Raw genomic sequence first — 19,558 nt, forward strand, 5'->3', positions numbered from 1 at the left:
GCCAAATAATTCAATCTTAATGCCTCAAAAAGTAAATTCACAACTTGAATATTTTGACCATCTCAACGGTTATCGTCAATTTGATACTACTTAATTATACGTTACCCATATAAGTTTCTAATAAATTAAATATAACAAGTATTAATTATAGACATGGTGCTTATTGTGAGTGGACTGAGCTCATGGCACATAGTGAAGGCATCAACAACAATAGTTCAAATGTAAAGTACACTTTGCAATAAGTAATCGTACCACAGTAAGCGCTCCGTATATTACTTATATCTAATACGTACAACGAAACATACACGTAATTACAATCATAGGGCCGGAAATGGTAACGTATCCACATAGAAAACAAGCCTTCGTATTTTTTTGGCACATTGCCAGACAAGGAGGGCTATATGTCAAATTGACATACTACCGCCTTATGTGACAGAATTCGATTGATTTTCAAGCAAAAATTCAAGATATCTTGGACGTTGTGCCATAAGAACAAAATACCATCTCAAGTCAGTAAGTAAGGTAGCAGTTTATAGACCATTTTCCGTAATATTTTACCCAATAACTGGGAAAATGAACAATGTGTAAGCTACATTTTAATTGAAAAATTGCAACTCATTGATCGGAAGTGTTTGAAGTACCAGTCAGTCTGTAATATTGCTTTTGATTTAATTGTTATCATTATCGAATAATTTGTGTCATGAACAAGATATACTACTTGAATTTCTACTGTCTTAACATCATAGTGAATTCACTCGAACAGATTCATGTTATTGAGATCAAATATTATAAGAAACTCAAGAGAATATTGAATAAATAAGAAACAGTCACAGGTATTACTCTTTTTACATATCAGAGTTGTAAAAGCTACCAATGCTAAACTGAGATACAACTGGTGTTCATTAAGTACGTAAATAAATTGCTCGGCAATTCATGGGTAAAATCGTAATTCACTGTCCACGCAAAAAATTTGAACATCTTATTATTAAGTAGCAATACTCACTACAAAATACCTAATGGTTAAATTAACTAGAACATGTATTTTAGCACGAAAGTAATACGATTCAATCGTATTCAGAAATACACATAACGCTCTATAAATTTAATGTAGTAGACTGAAAATACTTCAACTTTGAATTTCTATAACGGAACTAACAATGATGAACAGTTTCAGTAAAGTAAATTTTACAGATGAAACTCATGTTGCAATAGACATATAATTTGGTCAATATTTGTTTTGCAATTAAAACACTTGACACCGTAGATATTTCTTTTTTAAAATAAGTAGACAATTCAAATCAACATAATCAATATGTGAATCAGACTTCAGGACCATTCGTATTTTATACTCCTAAATTTATCACCATATGACACAATATTCATCAATAACCTATCTAAGTTGAAAGTATAATTCAAAGCATGGGCGGAAATATTAAATTTTTGGCAAATATCATCGGATACAGATTCAGTAAGAAATATTCTTAAGCCTTAAAATGTGCTCATTTGGTATTTATAATCATTGTATCGTCATCTGGATAAGTTAGAGCCAGTTTCAGAATCAATCAAAGTTGACATATAATGTGTTGGTGTGTGCGACAACAGCAGTTGAGCAGCGTCCTCGCGTCCTAACGCTTGAAGCTGTTGGACTAAAGAGCCTACAGTGGAATCAGTTCCAGCGCAGTTCAGCAGTCTGAGGAAAAGTCATTGATAACCCTATGTGTAAATCACTCATCACTTATGGCTAAGCTACAACTTTGGCCACATGTTGTGTTCCGCAGAATTCAAATTATTCTTGCATATTGAATAATTAACAGCATCAAACCACACGATTTTATATACACATTTGTAATATGGTAAATGTGAAATTAAAGTAACACGGTTCAGTTTGATAGGTTGCTAACTTATTGTGAGTGGAAATATAAGTATAATACTAACCGTAGGGTTGGACTATCTGTTGTACTATCAAACTGTGCTACTCGATCACCAAGACCAAGCCTAACTGCAAGGAGACACCAATCTCTGCCATGAGATTCTGGAGGATCCAGCATCTGGGCTAATCGTCTTTGGACACTGGCCTTTATCTGCTTTACTGGTAATCGTGTACCAGATATTGTTTCATGGTTTAATGATAAACCAAACCCAACGATTTCCCAAATACTTTCTTGCTGCCCGTTGAATGGATTCTTCATTATCGCTTCATCTAAGCTCAAATCAATCAGTGCTGAAAGAAACGTTGCTGGTTCCCAGCTATGTATCACCTAGAAAAAGAACATTTCTATTAATAGGTGCACAGAAGGTAACAAAAGGCGATGTGCATCACTGAAGATTGTGGTCAAAAGGGATTGTTTAAGATGTGTTGCACAGAGCAAATAAACGTAGTCCGAGCTCAACAAACCTCATCATAGTCTCGAAGCTGACTGGGGCTTAACCAATGCTTTTCTAGCAGCATACCCGGAGCTACAATTTCCACAGTGGTATCCAGAGCATCAAGAATGACGTTGAATAATCCTGCACATTGACGGCTAGTTCCTCGAGGTCCGCGAACTCTTACCTCTATGTAACCTTGATCTTCTTCTTCTAAAGTAACTATACTCTCACAGGCTCCCACGCATAACTTTGATCCCCGCCACCACTGATATAAATCCGAATCGCGAGGGTCCCAAGACTGTGTGATTTTTCGCAACTGGGCCTTAGAAATTAATAATAGGTATAAATGAAAAAACTCCAGGCACACTGACAACATACGAGAATGACGACACAGTTTTTCATCTTTTCCAGATATCTCACCTGCAAATGAGGAAATATAGGTGACAAGTGGTATAATGACGCTTCTCCTAGGCAAAACCGCAATCCTGCATGGGGCAAGGTTGTAGGAGAAGACTTCCAAGGTTCCCAAAGGCCAGGCAATCGTTCTATCAAATTCAAACAGGGAAGTTCAAACTCCACTTCATCTTCGTCAACTTCACACTGTGAATGAAGTATTATTACGAATTGCATATGCTTTCCAATATTGAATGTATTCATTTACAGATCGTTAATTTTACTTTTCAAGCCATAATGCATAGCAGGATTATTTAAAAAATCCGAATTTCTTAATATTAGCAATGAACTTACCGGTATACAGAGATTCATAGCTTGGAGAGCTTGCAGTGCTTGAGCAGCTGGACAAGGACACCTAGCTTGAAAGTCATCCATTGTATAAACTCCGGTAGTACGTCCTCCCAAACGACCTCTGTGTTCTGGACTCAATTGCCAACCAATAACGTCTCGCCAAAGCCACTCGGGATTGAGTACTACCAAATCATCAGGTAGAAGTACGCATTCTCCTAAGGCCTGAATCATTGACAGCTTATTCCACCAGTGAAATATAAAGTTTCTCACTATATTTTAGAATAAAAAACGTATCCGACTGCTTGAACTTTGAAGAGTATGCCATAGTACGTTACCTGTAGCTGTTGTCCAAGTTGTCTACAATGATCTAAAGATGTCAAAGGATTAACTTTTCTCACGTCTGCCAATAGCTCCTCAAGAGTTAACATAACTGGTGTTTCTTCCATGGTCTGCAAATGTGACCTCCATACTTCTACCAGCCCTGTCCATACCAAAGCTCCCTATAAAATTATAAGAGAAATTGGAAATTGTTTTTTTTTTAATTTGTTTACATATACGCCCATAAATCTATATTAAGCAAAACGCACACAAGTTGTAAGCTTCTTGGTATTCAAAGATTGCACACTACGGAAAACATGCTCCATGTAAAAAACACAGTGTCATGCATCTAAAATTTCACAAACTAATACAAGTATATTTTTCATCTCAAAATAAAAAAAATCATCAACCTGCAATTCAAGATTTGCCAAGGGCGCGTACGTGGGTGCGGCACTCGACTCGTGACTTTGACGAAAAGTTTCCGTAGCTCCCCCTCCTCCCTACACCATGCATTGCATGCATTAAAGCTGCAGTTAATCAACTTTCACAGTGAGAAAAATAATCGGGAAATATTTCTTTGCTTGGACTCACATCGAGAAAGAGCACTTTCAAAGATTATGCAAGTATTGAATAATTTTACTTAATATGTAAAATAGCGAAGGAAACTGATAATGTAAGATGGTTCTTGCACTCAGGTGATAACAATTACTTGAACCAAAGTTTCAAAACATAGTTAATGTATGTACAAATGCAATGATAATTCTATAAGACGGATTTTGTCAAAGCTTACACAAATAGATATATATCATACGTCTTGTAGACCAATTTACATAAATATAGGTATGCAAAAATGAGTCTTGCTGCAAATTACTGATGTGATCAAATATATATTATGATGTCTGAATTTAAAATATCAATTCAAGTGTGCTTGAAAGAGATCATTTTAACACACTTGTAAACGATACTTCTCAAGCTATATGGCAAAAGAGCATACCTCCTATAATCTGCATTTAACCATAGAATTCCGACTCTTTTGCTATGTAGCCACAGACATCAGAGTAACTTTACTCATAACATCATATGAAATGCCAATTATGCAACAAACTTACAGGAACGCGATGTTACAAAAGGATCTTGTTTTGTTGCAATTCCTTCCTTCACCAATGATATATGAGCAAAAACTCATGCCATGAAATCATGCATAGAATAGTGTATCTCAAGGTTAAGAAATAACAATTTAAGGTAATAAAAATCCATAATAAATGATGGTTATGTATACCCAGAAAATGTAAATACTGAAAGGATAAGGATACTCATAGTTATTTGTACTCAATAATTGCTGGTATTTGTCACAAACTTACACAATAATTCCATACTTATTACATTAGTTTCCCAAGCAAACCTTGTCCTTTCCTATTATTTGTGACAAAATATAAGACTGAAAAACTGAATAAAAAGTGAAGCAGCGACTATTTCACCTCATTAAATTGTGCTCTGATGGAATTTAAATAGGTTCTAAGAAGCTTAAGTCCAGGGCTGGATGGATTCGTTGCATCTAGTGCAACCAGCTGAGGTTCATCTCCCAAAATTGACATGTATTCACTTAACAGGGGCAGGAGTGGAGCTAGAAGGCTTACTCCATTAGACGTAGGAACTGGAGTTTCAGGAGCATAAGTTCCAACTAATATTACTTTCACATCACTACATCTGCCCCCAAATCCTGTGACACACAAAAGGCAGTTTTACATATCCCTGATTATATAGCTACCACATAAAGTACATTGTGAAAAATTAATAATGTAATGAAAATAGTGTTGATAAAATTGTACTGTAAAATATGATGCTAGTAAGAAGTAACGGAATTGTACATATTCAATTACAGTGAGTGGTGCATACCGATATTGGTTGGTTGAATACGATCTAAAATGTATCGCAGCCAGAACCTTGCTTGCTGTACCTGAACAGTTAATGGTTCTCTGAGACTGATTGTAACAAGGTGAACAGCAGGCTGTTGATATGTCAAAACATGATGGTATGCTATTAAATATTCCTCACGGCCGCATAACTCCCAAAACACACAATCACCTCCTAAACAAATGAGTTTTCAATGAAGCCCCAAATATGAAGTCGACTTTCACTCTTCACGCATTTGTGAGAATCACAACTAGCTCTAGACACATTTTATTACCTGCATTTCCACGACTCCATTCCACCCCCAAAGTACCTTCATATTCACTGTCACTATATTCGAAACTCAAGGAGCCGTGTTTGCTGGTTACATCCAATTCAATACTTGGTTCTCTCTAAAAGTAATATGAATATCAAAGATTGCATGTCACGTCTGATTTCTTCCCATCATTTCTAATTAAGAGGTGATTAACTACACATAGGAATGCCTACTTTTGCAGTACAGTTCTGACTCCGGGATCTTCGGAAAAATCCAAAACTGAAGAGACCTGACTTGAGAGAACGTACTAGAGATGATTTTCCCGACGCACAATGCCCCAAAAGTCGGATATGAAGACGTTCTATGGGTCTTTGGGTTGGCTGTAGTTGTCGTATATAATTATCCCTCTGCACTGGCTAGGGTAATACAACATTTCAATGTTATTTTAAACTTTTGCTTACCTAAGAACCTAATTTCTACATCAGGCCCAAAAATAACTTGTGAATCAGAAACAAGCTATTGCTTAATTGATTCTTGAATTTAAGCCGCATGCAACTAACGCATAATTAATACTACAATAATTTTGTGGCTCAATCACCATTCTGAAAGTTGCTTACATTTCTCAATTTGTCCAACAAATTGGCTATCTCAAGATGACCATGTTTAATTGCTGTCACATCAGCTCGAATTCCGCGATTAGTTTTATCTACGTCACAACCGGCATGACACAATAACCGCACCAAATTAATATGACCATGCCGAGCGGCCACATGCAGCGGAGTCAAACCCTTTTTATTGGCAGCATCTAATTCTGCGCCGTTATCTATCAGTAATGATACCATCGATTCGTTGCCAGTTTCGCAAGCTGTGTGCAACAACGTGTCTTCCTTCTGAACGATAAATATTCATTTTTTAAAACATTTATAATACTGTTTGGTTTAATGAGATAATAAAAATAATTATCAATTTTGCTGGAAATACTGAAGCCGATAAACTCCATTCTTGACAAAACAGATATACTTTTTACACATTTGTTGCAATATATGTGCATACAGTGAGAGAAAATTACCGAATCCGTTACATCGAGTGGTGCTCCTTGCTGCAGTAACTGTAATACAGCTTCTATGCATCCACGTTTAACAGCACTCATCATAGCTCCCCTGAGACCCTGAGGTCCGTCAGAGCCCTGTTACGAATAAAATACTCGTATTATTTATTTATATCACAAAATGTGCCAAGTTACACCCCAACAGTATCTATAATGGTGCAAGGCATAATCAGTCAAATAATGACAGTAGAAAAGGATTTCACAGTTCAGGCAATTGAAGTTTAGAAATTTAATGCCAATATATTATTAACTCCAGGGATTCATCAAATGAAATACTGTAATCTAAGACTTTTCAAGACTGTTCAGTCTCTTTAATAATAATAATATATTATTTTTCAATAAACTGCGATGCACGTCATTCGAATTATGGAAAAATGATTTAGGATGACAACTGAAAGACACAAGACAGTACTTATTGACGAAAATTGTTAAGTTCTTGAATTCTGGGACACACCGTCATTATCCATGGGTGCTTGAGACATGATTCCGCGCTGCCTCTTTCCCTGAAAATATAATATGTATTTTCTTCGGTTCATACAAAATGTGCAACACAAGCCAAAGTTAATTAATTTTAACATGCTTCTGCCATGTGGCATAATAAAAATGAACGGTTCGTAAGATTGAAATAAAATTGAGTATCAGTATGGTCAAGAAAAAGGTGAACCATCGAATGGAAAAATCCAACATGCACTAGGATGTTTGAAGTGATTGCGTCAATAAATAACTGGAGGATTCGGTAAACTTACTTTGCATCTTTGACTAATAAAGACTGAATGAAATCCTTGGCTAGTGTAGAAACACTGCTAAAGTATTCATTGTCAAATTGATATTGGCAGGAAGCAACGTTAGCATATGTTTCTTGCTTATCTTCACCCAAAAATGGTGAAGCTCCACTCAAAAGAATATAAGTCAAGACCCCAACAGCCCATAGATCTGTTCCAAGACTAAGAGGTTCGTAATTGACAATTTCTGGGGCCACGAATTCTGGCGTTCCAAAGAGAGCTCGATGTTCCGAACCAGGTGTCAAACGATGAGAAAGTCCCAAATCTACATTCAGGCAATGTCAATTAATCTATTGTAAACTCACAGATAAAAATAATCAAACTCAATACTAGTCCCAGTTTTATATAAGAAAAATTTGGTTCTAATTTCAAGTAAATGGAATGAAAAAAATATATGTTTTCAGCATATCAATCTAAATTGTAATGATCAAAAGTTTCTGTAACTAACCACTAGCAAAACCTAAAGTATTGCATTGCATACAGTATTTGGGTTAATTAAAAGATTACCCTTGGTGATAGGAGGAGTAGGCATTAATGAAATTAAACTAACCGATTAGCTTAATGCTTGGCATGGGTGGGGGTGTAGACAAAAGTATATTTTCAGGCTTAATATCCAAATGCGCTACTTGATGGGAATGTAAGTGACTTAAAGCCAGTAAAACTTGTCGCACCTGAAATAAAATAATCTTAATATCGATATATAAATTTCACAATTAATTCATAATCATAAATTTCACAGTATACATCATTACATTACATATAAGAAAACTGCAAGAGGTATAGTATCATGACAAACCACGTGCGTAGCTTCAACTTCGCTGGATGGTGTCCAATGAAACAATTCACCTCCGGTAATCAATTCTAATAGGAGAACAACAGTTGTACCTGTGTCAATAACTTTGTGCAAAGACACGATATTTGGATGTCTCAATCTTGCCAAAAGACCTGCTTCTCTTGCTGAAATCATAATTGATAAGAAAAAATATAGATCTAACTAAAATATTTGTGGTTTCAGAGATAAGCTGATCAACTTTCAATATTGTATCAATATCTGTTGCATACTTAATGAACTGAAGATCTTTTTACCTATATTTTGGTCTATTCTCGACTACAATTTGATATTTTAAAAAATACAAGTTCAGTCCTCTATTATTAGACAAAATTAAAAGCGTTAAAAAAAACTCTATGCTAAATAACGGAAAATATTAGAAATATACTTTAAGAAATATATGCATTAGGTACCAATATCAGCTGTGGCTACTCCCCTGGCAACCCTCCGCTTCCTCATAATCTTGGCAGCAAATACTGCCTTAGTCTTTAGTTCTATGCATTTTCTGACCACAGCAAATTGACCTCTGTAACAAAAGAGTAATATATATTGATCATCAACGTATCAATAACCAATACCAAAGGTTTTAGTGTAAGTATCCAATGACCAATAATTTGTAAATTAATTTCTAATTGAAAAAAAATTTACTCTCTTCATCATAACGACAAAGAAACGTAGTGTCAATAGTTCCAAGGTAAAAATCAATTTTACCAGTGACAATTTAAAACTAGACCAATAATTAACAGAAACAAATGTATTTGTAATGAAAACGAAGCCTATAAAAATTTAAAACTACTTCTGCTTAAAATGTAAGAATCTTACTTTCCAATCTCCTCATGGAGTTCATAATTTTTTTCGATTGGTTCATGATGAACCTCCATTAATGTGTCCCATTCTGGTCCTGAAAGAAGAAAAAAGGTTTTAGCTATTCATAATACAGAATGGAATAATTGAGTAGAAAAAAAAACATAGTAAGGATACTAATTTTACCGTTACCACTTTGTTGGTGTGTAACAAGTTTAATAAATACACACTGAACTGTATCTACGACTCGAACTTGTAAAATAATATTATTTACATCGAATAACTGATTCGATACAATATGATTAATTTAAGTAAAAAAAAATAAATATCGCTTTATAATGTAACTATAAATATAGAGAATTACTTGTATCGGAGAGTAGACAATTAGGTATTTAAGATACAGATCTAGTGCTAGAAGACGTCAAAATTCGAAAACATCTGGTAATTCAAAAAGACACCTACATTGCGAATGAAATTTCACATAATTAACCAAAACATACCACTAGCGGAGGCTCCAAACTGACGCGAGGTGCCTGGCATCATCCCCGGTCCATGTTTCGATATTTAGCCAACAACTTTGCCGACCGTTTGACAGAAAATTGTAAAAACTGTGGCATTCGTCGACATGCCGGCCGCCCTATACACAACGTACACAATCGATACTTGACGCCACCTTGTTGCTAGCAGTGGCTAGCAGACGATAAAGTTCGTTGTAGCGTTGACTACTTAGCTGTGAACTAACGAGCCAAATATTAATTATGCTTACGCTATACATTTTTATATTTCGAATTCTGCTATTTGCTAACCGCAGTCAAATATCATATTACAATATCGAACATTCCTACAGGTGAAATCAAATTTATTACAATTTAAAATATCTCTGTGTTCGCTGCACATGCGAAACTACGACTCATTACGTGTATGTATAGCATGTTACTTATGACCAAACTATACATAATTATACATGTGTACCTCTAGTCAGCTGCGGAGTCAATTCTATTGATGCGGTATTCAATTGGTAAATTTTAGGAGAAATCAAAATATTGGTGGATGCCAGGGCCATTGTGGCATAAATAGTCATTACATTATCAGATATTTCAAATATTATCATTTAATACGCTATGTTGACAATGACCTATAAATAAAATAATCGCTATGCCATTACAAATATTGAGCTATAAATCATTGGCCATAGGACGTACAAATATGGGGGTGAATCATCAGTATTTAAATATTTATTTTTGTCAAGTGAAAATGCTTACAATGCTGTGGAACGATATTGCATAATTCAAAAACGCTGAATGAATTAATAAGTAATTAGAATTGAGTGACACCGATGGTGTAATCTTTTAAAGCTAAGCATTAATAAGATGCAATAAGAAATAGGGTTGATTTCAAGGAGCAAGTTAATCTTTCATGGACTCCTCTGAAAGTTGACTCGGTTTAGGTGCCTCATTGTCATCAGCCTTCTTTTTGCTACCAGACACAATATCATCAATCCTCAACAATAAAATTGCTGTCTCAACTGCAGTCTTGTAGATCTGAAGCTTTACCGCTAGTGGTTCCCATATGCCACGTTCTTTCATATCAACCAATAATCCTGTCTCGCCATCAATTCCCCAACTAGAACTTGCGGTAGCATGCTTTGCACGCAGTGCTGTCAGAGTACGGATCGTATTTGCACCACAGTTTTGTGCCAAAGTCCGCGGGATAATTTCCAAAGCCTGTGCGACAGCCTTATAAGGCCACTGCTCAATGCCAGCTAGGCCTGAAGCCTTTTCTGAGAGACGACGAGACACTGCCATTTCCACCGCACCACCACCTGAAATTAAATACAGTATTTTCGTAAGACCGAGATAATTTGACTCATATTTCATCGTTCTAAATAAAGATCACTGAATTATAGGTGTAAGAATTACCTGGAACTAGCTTTGGCTCCACCAATAAATTTTTGGCAACATGAAGAGCATCTTGTAGATTTCTCTCAGTTTCATTTAGCACATCTTTACTGGCACCACGTAAAATAATGGTGCAGGCTTTGGGATTCTCACATTCAGTGACAAAGCAGAAATACTCATCTCCAAGTTTCTTTATCTCAAATAACCCTGCACCAGTTCCTACGTCTTCTTCACGAAGTTCTTCCGTGCGATTGACAACAGTTGCTCCACAAGCCCTGGCAACTCTATTATTATCAGATTTTCGCATCCTGCGAATAGCAGTTATTCCAGCTTTCAACAAATAGTGTTGAGCCAAGTCTGACACGCCTTTTTCAGTAAATACGACATCTGGTTTCAAAACAATGATGTCATCGCAAATTTTCTTTACATGTTCCTCTTCCAGTTCTAATATCCTTGTGAAGTCTGTGTCCTTTAGAATCTCAACATTTGTTTGGGATTCACCCTTTTTGTACTCCAACGGACAATCCAACAATACAATTCTTGGATTCTTAATGTAGCGCTTCATTTTTGGGTGAGTTACATCTTTGTTAACCATAACACCCTTCAATACTGTACTATCTTCAATGCTGCCACCTGAAATCTTCTCTACTTTGGCATACCGTTTGATGTCTATCTCTCGTCTGCCATTTTCTTCAAGCATAATAGTGTGGACTGCATCCAAGGCAATGTCACAAGCTAGTTCTGCCCAGCGACCGATGAATTTAGTCCCAACACATGATTTGACTACTTGTGCTAGCTTTGTTCTATCATTCCGATCCAATTCAGTGCTGACTTCATCATTCAGAATGGTTATCATATCTTCTAAAGCCTGCCTGTATGCTCTGATTATTACTGTGGGATGCATGCCTTGTTCTAAAAACGGTTCAGCAGTAGCTAAGATCTCTCCAGCTAATACAATTACCGATGTTGTCCCATCTCCGACTTCTTCATCCTGGGTTCTCGCAATTTCAATCATCGATTTACCAGCTGGATGTTGAACTGTGATTTCCCGAAGAATGGCATTTCCATCATTGGTCATTACGATCCCACCCATTGGATCCATCAGCATTTTCAGCATAGCCTGAGGCCCAAGGCATGTTCTGATAACATCGGCGATAGCCTTTGGTAATAGAAAAATGATTGAATTTATGTCTTAAATGATCTCAGTTCTAAAGCGGACTGTATATTTGCAGAGGTTGAATCTGAAAAGATATTTGCATGTTTCTCAAGCTACACGTTTCAGAATTAACCTCTCAAATGTACTTATGAAATGATCAGTGTGAAAAGTTTACAATATTACTGTTGTTCTTAAATAATTGTAATGCCTAGGATTAGCGACTAATTTTGCAATCGTCGTGATCCTGAATTCGAAGCATCACTTGCTACATATCCATTTGATTTGTGTAAAATTTACTAGTATAACTATATTAAACAGTATAATCAAGAAAACGGTCATAATTGTTGACCGTTAGATCAGGTTAGGTAGCGGGGAATTATTCGATTTCTATTTCATGCTGAAAATTGATGACGAAAATGCACGTGGGTGTGCCGACGAAGCAGGACCGTATAAGGAGAATTTACTGGTCATGTGTGTGGCGGGTGTGTTTGTACCTTGCCGGCTTGGATGTTTTCACGTTGAACTTTCTTGCCCGCATCTCGCTTTGTGTTTTGGCCTGCAATTATAAGAGACGGCATTATGCGTATGATAGCGTCGGGAAATTTTCCTAACAGTATAATAACAATTTCATTGTTTTTACACTCACTCAAAACCACAATAGGCGCTGACCCTGGACCAAACATTTTTCACTGCACACGCTGTTCGAACTTCCCAATAAATATCGAAGGCGGGCGTTCAGCTCAAGAATCTCGCGTGAGACGAACTGTTCTAGAAGAAACGTGGGTATGGTTTCAGTCATCGGATAAATCCTATGTAAGAAGAGCTAACGACCTCCCATCTGGTGTTCAAGCACGAAAGACTGGTACAAAAAAGTGAAATATCATCTGTCGTGTGTCTAACTATCCAGTCGATGAGGATCATCCGACAAGTCATATTTAAGTACGGATGCGTATTTATTCGAGATTTCAAATCTTTGACAATACGAGCACACATGATGACGCACATGATGCATACCAAAGAGGTTACAGGAATGCCCAAAATCGACTAACCGATAATCTTGCAATATGATTCGTAAAGTTTTCACTACGGTCATGTACTCCCCCCGCCCCGCCACGCCTGGCGCAATACTCATAGAACACTAGTGCCCTCTTAATTTTGGAAACAATTTGTATACATGAAGTTCTTACTCTTTGTATAGTCTGCATGATGTACGCGGAGATTTAAAAATTCCAAAGGCATCTTTCGAATCGAACTGTCGTATACTGAAAAAGTGAGAGGGAGCACATTTGACAGCTCATCAGATCGTTTGGCATAAAATGAATACTAGTCATTTAACGTGATTCATTATAAATGATTTGGTTTCATCACAATACTAATTCAATTAAACGATGACGGAAAAATTGAGGAGATATGAGAAAATTGATTTCTTGGGAGAAGGACAGGTTAGTTGGTATCATATGACACCATTTATCACGTTTTAGTTGCATTAGTAGTGATATTTTATAAATTTTTTTTTTTTTAATTTCAGTTTGCAACTGTGTATAAAGCTCGAGATACCGAGACCGACAGCATAGTAGCTGTGAAAAAGGTGATTTAGCAAAAAAATTACTTCTATCGGACAGGTTAACATATACAATAAATAATCATCCATCATTATTCTCCAGATCAAAGTCGGAAGCCGAGCAGAAGCAAAGGACGGAATTAATCGTACCGCCTTGCGAGAAATAAAACTCTTGCAAGAGCTTAAACACGATAATATCATTGGATTATTAGGCAAGTACTTGTTTGTTCAAATAATGTTTTTATCCATCATTGAATGGCACCTATCTAATTTTTATTATAACAAATTTTCAGATGTCTTTGGTCATAAATCCAATGTGTCGTTGGTGTTTGATTTCATGGATACAGACTTGGAAGTTATAATAAAAGATAATAACATTGTCTTAACATCAGCGAATGTGAAATCTTATATGATCCAAACCCTCCAAGGACTTGAGTATCTCCACTTCAATTGGATACTTCATAGAGACCTAAAACCCAACAATCTGCTTGTGAATAGTAGCGGCGTATTAAAAATAGGAGATTTTGGTCTCGCCAAGTTCTTTGGATCACCAAACAGAATATACACTCATCAAGTTGTTACTAGGTGGTACAGAGCACCAGAACTGCTGTATGGTGCTAGATTATATGGCACTGGCGTTGACATGTGGGCAATTGGTTGCATACTGGCTGAGTTACTGTTACGCCTCCCATTCCTCCCTGGAGAGTCAGATTTGGATCAACTAACGAGAATATTCCAGGTCCATATCATTATTCAAGTTCAGTCGAAAAATAGGGCGTTTTGATCTAAAGATACCAGTGATTCAATAAATCACATACTGTAGTTAAAAATACAACACAAATAAGTTTATGGTACAATCTTTCTTGTTGAAATATTTTTGCAGACGCTGGGTACACCAAGCGATGAAACATGGCCTGGAATGACGGATTTGCCAGATTTTATACAGTTCAAGCCATTTCCTGGTACTCCACTGAAGCATATCTTCACTGCGGCTGGAGACGATCTGTTAGATTTAATCACAAGTCTGTTAAACGTTAATCCATTGGAACGCTGTACTTGTGATCAAGCTCTACAGATGCCTTATTTTAGTAATAAACCACCACCAACGATTGGATCAAAATTGCCTCTTCCCATGACTATCAGGAAAGAACCAGAGGAAAAACCTAGTCTCAAGAGAAAATTGTTAGAATCCATGGATGGAGGATCACTAGCGAAGAGACTGCAATTCTAGCTATAAAAGATATTAGGTCTATGTGATACATTACATACTAAGGAACTCTTCTAGTTCGCCTAGTTTTGTGTTGCAAATATTCAAGGAAGTTCAAGAACTTTCACATATCCTTAAATTATAATTCATAGCTACTTCTCACATTCTTCAAAGCTGTGAAACTTAGGAACAATATTGCTTTGCGTTTGTTGTAGATATTACAATAATTTACTGAACCAAAAATTCACGATTTTAGTTTGGTATTATGATGTTTGTGGTACTAGTAGAAAGTATTTGTATGTGTATGTTCAGTTTTCAATAGAGTCATTATTTCGTTAGTAACTTAAATCACTATTAAAAAATATGTTACCAGGCTGGTGACATGAAATTTAAAAAAATGTTTACACAAGTTTCCGTATGCATAATCTTCAGACAGCATTGCCACCTACATTTGGATACTTGTCATGTGGATGTACTGTGCATTTAGGGTAAACAACGTAAAACCAGCAGTATATGTGCTCTATATGAAACAACAATTACTGATAACTCGGCATAAACGTTTGTTTAAAACAACTATTAGTAATTACTGGGTGACTGTATGTAAGAAATTCAATTTGTGTTGAAGACTCAAACGATAGTCAACATCACGCTATTCCAAAGTCTAAATTAAAGAACATTTTATTTCAAATTTATACACCAAATTGATGTTATCAGCTCACTGAATTCCAATAATTCAAACAATTTTGAGACCGGCAATCGAATTCTCCAGTGTCTAAAACAGAATCGAAAAAAACTTGACCAACTGATACGGTATTTGAATATTTCAGATTAAAGGATCATAAATTAAAAGTGATACAATACCTTCAGATCCCAAATGACCAGTTGTCCGTCTAACCCACTTGTACTAAATTTGTCTTCTCGTAGTTTTCGTACACAAGTAATTGCATTCTGGTGAATACTATCCAGGGCAGTGTCTGTTGTTTCTATGCGTGCTTGGCGATCAAGCGATTGAAATTTTCGCATAGCCGAAAGTCCACCGGCTTCTTTTCTTTGAGTATTATCCAGTTTTGATGCAAAATATAATTGGCCATTATCATCCAAGGCGTAGAGCATAGGAGAACAACTATGTCCCTGAAAAATAAATATCAATTTTTTACTGTCTGCTGAAGGAAGTGAATTTTCTGACAGTTCTCTTAACCCTTTCAAAACGGTTATCCATCCCAATGGCAAGAGATTTCAAAAATTCATATGAACAGTTTCACTAATCCGACTTTTTTTTTAAGGAATGTTTTTCGTCAACAGTTCCAATATCTATCTGAAAGAAAATATATTAAAGTCTGTCCTTCGTTTAAGTATATTTTCTCATCGGAAAAGTACAGCTAATTTTCGAATCTGTTTCTAATTTCATAGGCTATTGAAAATTGACTTTCTTTCTGAAGAACAAAAAATGAATGTTTCTAGCATAGTCATAAATGTCATGAATAAAAATATGTATAAGCTCAGCACCTATTAATGCAAAGTTGTAAACTTGAAAAACATTACATGTCCACTGTAATGGAAATCTGTATAACTTTCAATATGGATTTAGGAAAATTCTGTATGGATTATTATTGAAGAACTTAGTTGAAAGATACAAAATCGAAATACGCTGAAAAAAAAATTTCTATTGCTGGATTTAATTTAGTTCTAAAAGAGTTAATTACAAAGTAATGAGTAAGCGTTTGGAACAAAAGTAAATAGGATTCAAGTCTGGTAAATATTTCATTATTATGGGCATTAGAGAAACCTATTAGAGTTCTTACTGCAGCCACGATGGAATTCGGCCCAACCCAAATGCAGCTTAAAAATGGAAGATGCTCTGTGCGTAAGCGTGTAACTGTGTTGCCTTTGGAAGCATCAGCAACACAAACGGATGAGTCATGACCAATCCAACACACTTTGTTACCGCATTGACTAAAGGCAACAGAGTGTACCCATCCACCTGCAAAATTAGATTATGAAACTTCCGACCTTTGAATTGTATGAATAACAAAGTTGGCCCAAATATGATTTGCATTAAATATTATTTATTATTGCTCTAGGGGTTAAAGAGGTGAAGGATTGTAATTCCAAAAAGAAAGTTTATGATGTGAATGAAATCAAGTTTACCTCCATTTGGAGAGTTTGGAAATTCGGCCAATGCAGTTCCCAAACTTGACTTTGTTCCCCAAGGACCAGGTTGTGGGGCTTCTTCAATATCTTTAACATAAGCGCTAAATACCCGGACTTTGTAATCAGCTGATCCAGCAACCAATAACAAATTATTGGGATGCCAGTCTAGTGCAGTAACTGTTGATCTCAATGGTCTTTTGATATGCTTAGACACCCACCAATCATTTTCTTCCTCAAAATAGCACACAGAGATCAATCTTGCACCAGAACCAACAGCAAACTTGTTTTCTGAATAAATAAATAATAAATTTTACATTATATCCATACCGTTAATATAATTAGACCCCAAGATTATAACTAAAAATGTCGAAATCAAACTTAGGATCCCTACCTAGTGGTGACCATTTGACACAAGTAGCGGCTCTATTAATTCTGAGTAAAACCAAAGTGGGTTTCCACTTTCCATCGTCTCCCTGAGTCCATACATAGGCATTTCTATCAACCGCACAAGTTACAATACGGTTAGTATTTGGGGCCCAATCAATGCCCATAACCCGTAGATCATGTTGATTCAAAATATCCAGCAACTTCCATCCGTTGGAAGATCGCTGATATATATGGACTTCGTTGTTGTTTGGTGATAATGCCAACTCTGTTGAAAACGTGATTGATTATTTATATGCGGACAAATTACATTACTGCTGATAATAATACAGCAATATTTTGTTCAAGTTCTAACTAAAAATGATCAAAGTAATAAATTGAAGGAGTTTACCGGAATGAAGTACATACTTTAAGTTTGACAACTTACGCGTTCTATCTTTGTTCCACGCATGGCAGGTTATGGGGCTGACACCAAAACTGTGCGTTTCCGTCATATTGAATAAAAAATTACAATTGTATTCAGTTTAACGATGGTTGAAGCAATGCAATATCGTTCTGAAAATAAATTTGACAAGAGGTTTCTGATTACGATTTATCACAAAATGAATCATAAGGTGAATTGGGTGCGGCCAATGCGGTTAGTCTGTGAGGGATTTTATCACGATCTATGTATGTACTAACTAATAGGCTTACCGAATGAAATGCTGGAAATTCGCGGACTCTGGGCCGTCAACACGAATTTCCAAATGCCTCTTAAAATAGTGTAAAGGGTTATCACATCACTCTAGACAACAAAAAGAACCTATTTCAGATGACAGCTAATCATGAGCCAACAGTCAATGCCGCTTGCTGCCGCTGACCAATGCACGGATCGGTATCACGGCAAATCACGGAGCACGTACTCACGTACGTAGGCAGAGGTACGCGGATGGTACGCCGGTAGCGTACCGAAAATTGGAGCTAGTTCAACATCAGCGCTATGCCTGTGTGGATGAAAGGCAAAGTATTCTCGATTAAAGGCAAAACGTTTGAAGAAAACTACTTTGCCCATCCACCGGAGACACCCATGAACATAAAGGAATCGCGAGCGAAACCGCCAGTGTATTTTCTATTTCGAAGGTACCTTCGGCCAACTAGAAACGCGGTCGATCTCATTCGTAACTGTATCCTTTGTGTTAAACTGGCATTTCTACCTCTTTTTAAAAAGTATTTTAAACTTGGACGACGTATGTTTTATTTGCTGTGGATTGTGGAACTCTGATATGTCACATCATGGAGTCCGCAATAAGCAGTTCGGAAGGTTCGAAAATGATGCATAATGACGACAAAAGATCGACAGAAGATGACAATATCAACTTGTTGCGGTGTCCGAGTACTAACGAGGAAAGGCAAGAATTGGCGGACGGAATATTTCACCTAAGGCAATTGATGCTTGATGCAAAATTCATAACCGATACGGTGAGCGTAAAGATAAGCAAACGATCGGTACTGATAGGGAGAGAAATGTTTAAACGATTCATGGACATGTTCGGGGACATTGAAGATGAAGAAGTAATGGAATTCGAGGAAGTCAGCGTTGAAACGAGCCCGAAGATCATGCAGACTATTAATGCTCCTTTGGCAGGTAACACCGAAGAAAAGGTAACGCGGAATAAAATACCATTTGACGTAAAAGCAAGAGCTGTCGAATTGGCGCAGTTGCATCCAAGATGGTCTATCAACACGTTGCGCAAAAGATCGACACGTCTATTGAAGGATAGATCACAATTGGCGCGATGGAAAGTACACATTGAAAGAGGTGGAACACGATACGATAAATTAGCAGTGATAAATAAGAATGTTTATGATCGTTTTGTTGAGGTAAAAAATCACAGAAGAGTTACTGTCACAACCGGCTTGCTGAAAGAATGGGCAATGGCTGCTGCTATGCAATATCTCGATGGAAATTTCGATTTCAAAGCATCAGATGGTTGGGTGAGGGATTTCAAAAGAACACACGGAATAACATCATAGTAGCGCACTGTCAAAAATCCATTAGCCACTCAACATCAGCAACATTTCAGGAACTGATTAACACTGCAC

The 19,558-nt window shown here is 36.6% G+C and overlaps 4 protein-coding genes across 6 annotated transcripts; 1 reads left to right on the forward strand and 3 right to left on the reverse strand.

Annotated features, from left to right (window-relative positions):
- Nucleotides 1-1,420: 1,420 nt before the first annotated feature.
- On the reverse strand, nucleotides 1,421-10,186 carry LOC124222051 (death-associated protein kinase 1). 3 transcript variants are annotated; one of them, XM_069137249.1, is made up of 21 exons: nucleotides 9,926-10,186; nucleotides 9,620-9,856; nucleotides 9,138-9,216; nucleotides 8,729-8,841; nucleotides 8,283-8,443; nucleotides 8,037-8,157; nucleotides 7,451-7,751; nucleotides 7,159-7,207; nucleotides 6,666-6,782; nucleotides 6,214-6,486; nucleotides 5,830-6,012; nucleotides 5,618-5,732; nucleotides 5,326-5,517; nucleotides 4,908-5,149; nucleotides 3,840-3,929; nucleotides 3,447-3,611; nucleotides 3,115-3,333; nucleotides 2,788-2,967; nucleotides 2,396-2,689; nucleotides 1,936-2,258; nucleotides 1,421-1,690 (listed from the first exon to the last, which is right to left on the reverse strand). In XM_069137249.1, exons 2-21 carry the CDS (start codon nucleotides 9,660-9,662, stop codon nucleotides 1,528-1,530), a joined length of 3,423 nt encoding a protein of 1,140 aa, XP_068993350.1. In that variant the 5' UTR covers nucleotides 9,663-9,856; nucleotides 9,926-10,186; the 3' UTR covers nucleotides 1,421-1,527. The 3 variants fall into 3 exon arrangements, with proteins under 3 accessions (XP_068993350.1, XP_046488584.1, XP_046488585.1); XM_046632628.2 differs by having other exon boundaries at nucleotides 9,620-10,186; XM_046632629.2 differs by lacking the exon at nucleotides 3,840-3,929 and having other exon boundaries at nucleotides 9,620-10,186.
- Nucleotides 10,187-10,339: 153 nt separating this feature from the next.
- CCT3 (chaperonin containing TCP1 subunit 3) lies at nucleotides 10,340-12,978 on the reverse strand. Its single transcript, XM_046632631.2, has 4 exons — nucleotides 12,820-12,978; nucleotides 12,668-12,729; nucleotides 11,039-12,176; nucleotides 10,340-10,941 (listed from the first exon to the last, which is right to left on the reverse strand). The coding sequence occupies exons 1-4, from the start codon at nucleotides 12,854-12,856 to the stop codon at nucleotides 10,526-10,528; spliced, it is 1,653 nt and encodes a 550-aa protein (XP_046488587.1). The 5' UTR covers nucleotides 12,857-12,978; the 3' UTR covers nucleotides 10,340-10,525.
- A 376-nt stretch (nucleotides 12,979-13,354) lies between these two features.
- Nucleotides 13,355-15,168, forward strand: Cdk7 (Cyclin-dependent kinase 7). The gene is made up of 5 exons (XM_046632637.2): nucleotides 13,355-13,615; nucleotides 13,702-13,761; nucleotides 13,838-13,946; nucleotides 14,028-14,473; nucleotides 14,618-15,168. The coding sequence occupies exons 1-5, from the start codon at nucleotides 13,562-13,564 to the stop codon at nucleotides 14,963-14,965; spliced, it is 1,017 nt and encodes a 338-aa protein (XP_046488593.1). The 5' UTR covers nucleotides 13,355-13,561; the 3' UTR covers nucleotides 14,966-15,168.
- Nucleotides 15,169-15,603: 435 nt separating this feature from the next.
- Arpc1 (Actin-related protein 2/3 complex, subunit 1A) lies at nucleotides 15,604-18,364 on the reverse strand. Its single transcript, XM_046632635.2, has 7 exons — nucleotides 18,170-18,364; nucleotides 17,904-18,031; nucleotides 17,484-17,744; nucleotides 17,090-17,380; nucleotides 16,744-16,922; nucleotides 15,803-16,072; nucleotides 15,604-15,713 (listed from the first exon to the last, which is right to left on the reverse strand). Exons 2-7 carry the CDS (start codon nucleotides 17,968-17,970, stop codon nucleotides 15,675-15,677), a joined length of 1,107 nt encoding a protein of 368 aa, XP_046488591.1. The 5' UTR covers nucleotides 17,971-18,031; nucleotides 18,170-18,364; the 3' UTR covers nucleotides 15,604-15,674.
- Between the last annotated feature and the right edge of the window lie 1,194 nt (nucleotides 18,365-19,558).

Source organism: Neodiprion pinetum, chromosome 6, assembly GCF_021155775.2.
Source record: "Neodiprion pinetum isolate iyNeoPine1 chromosome 6, iyNeoPine1.2, whole genome shotgun sequence".
In the NCBI taxonomy this organism is placed as follows: Eukaryota; Metazoa; Arthropoda; class Insecta; order Hymenoptera; family Diprionidae; genus Neodiprion; species Neodiprion pinetum.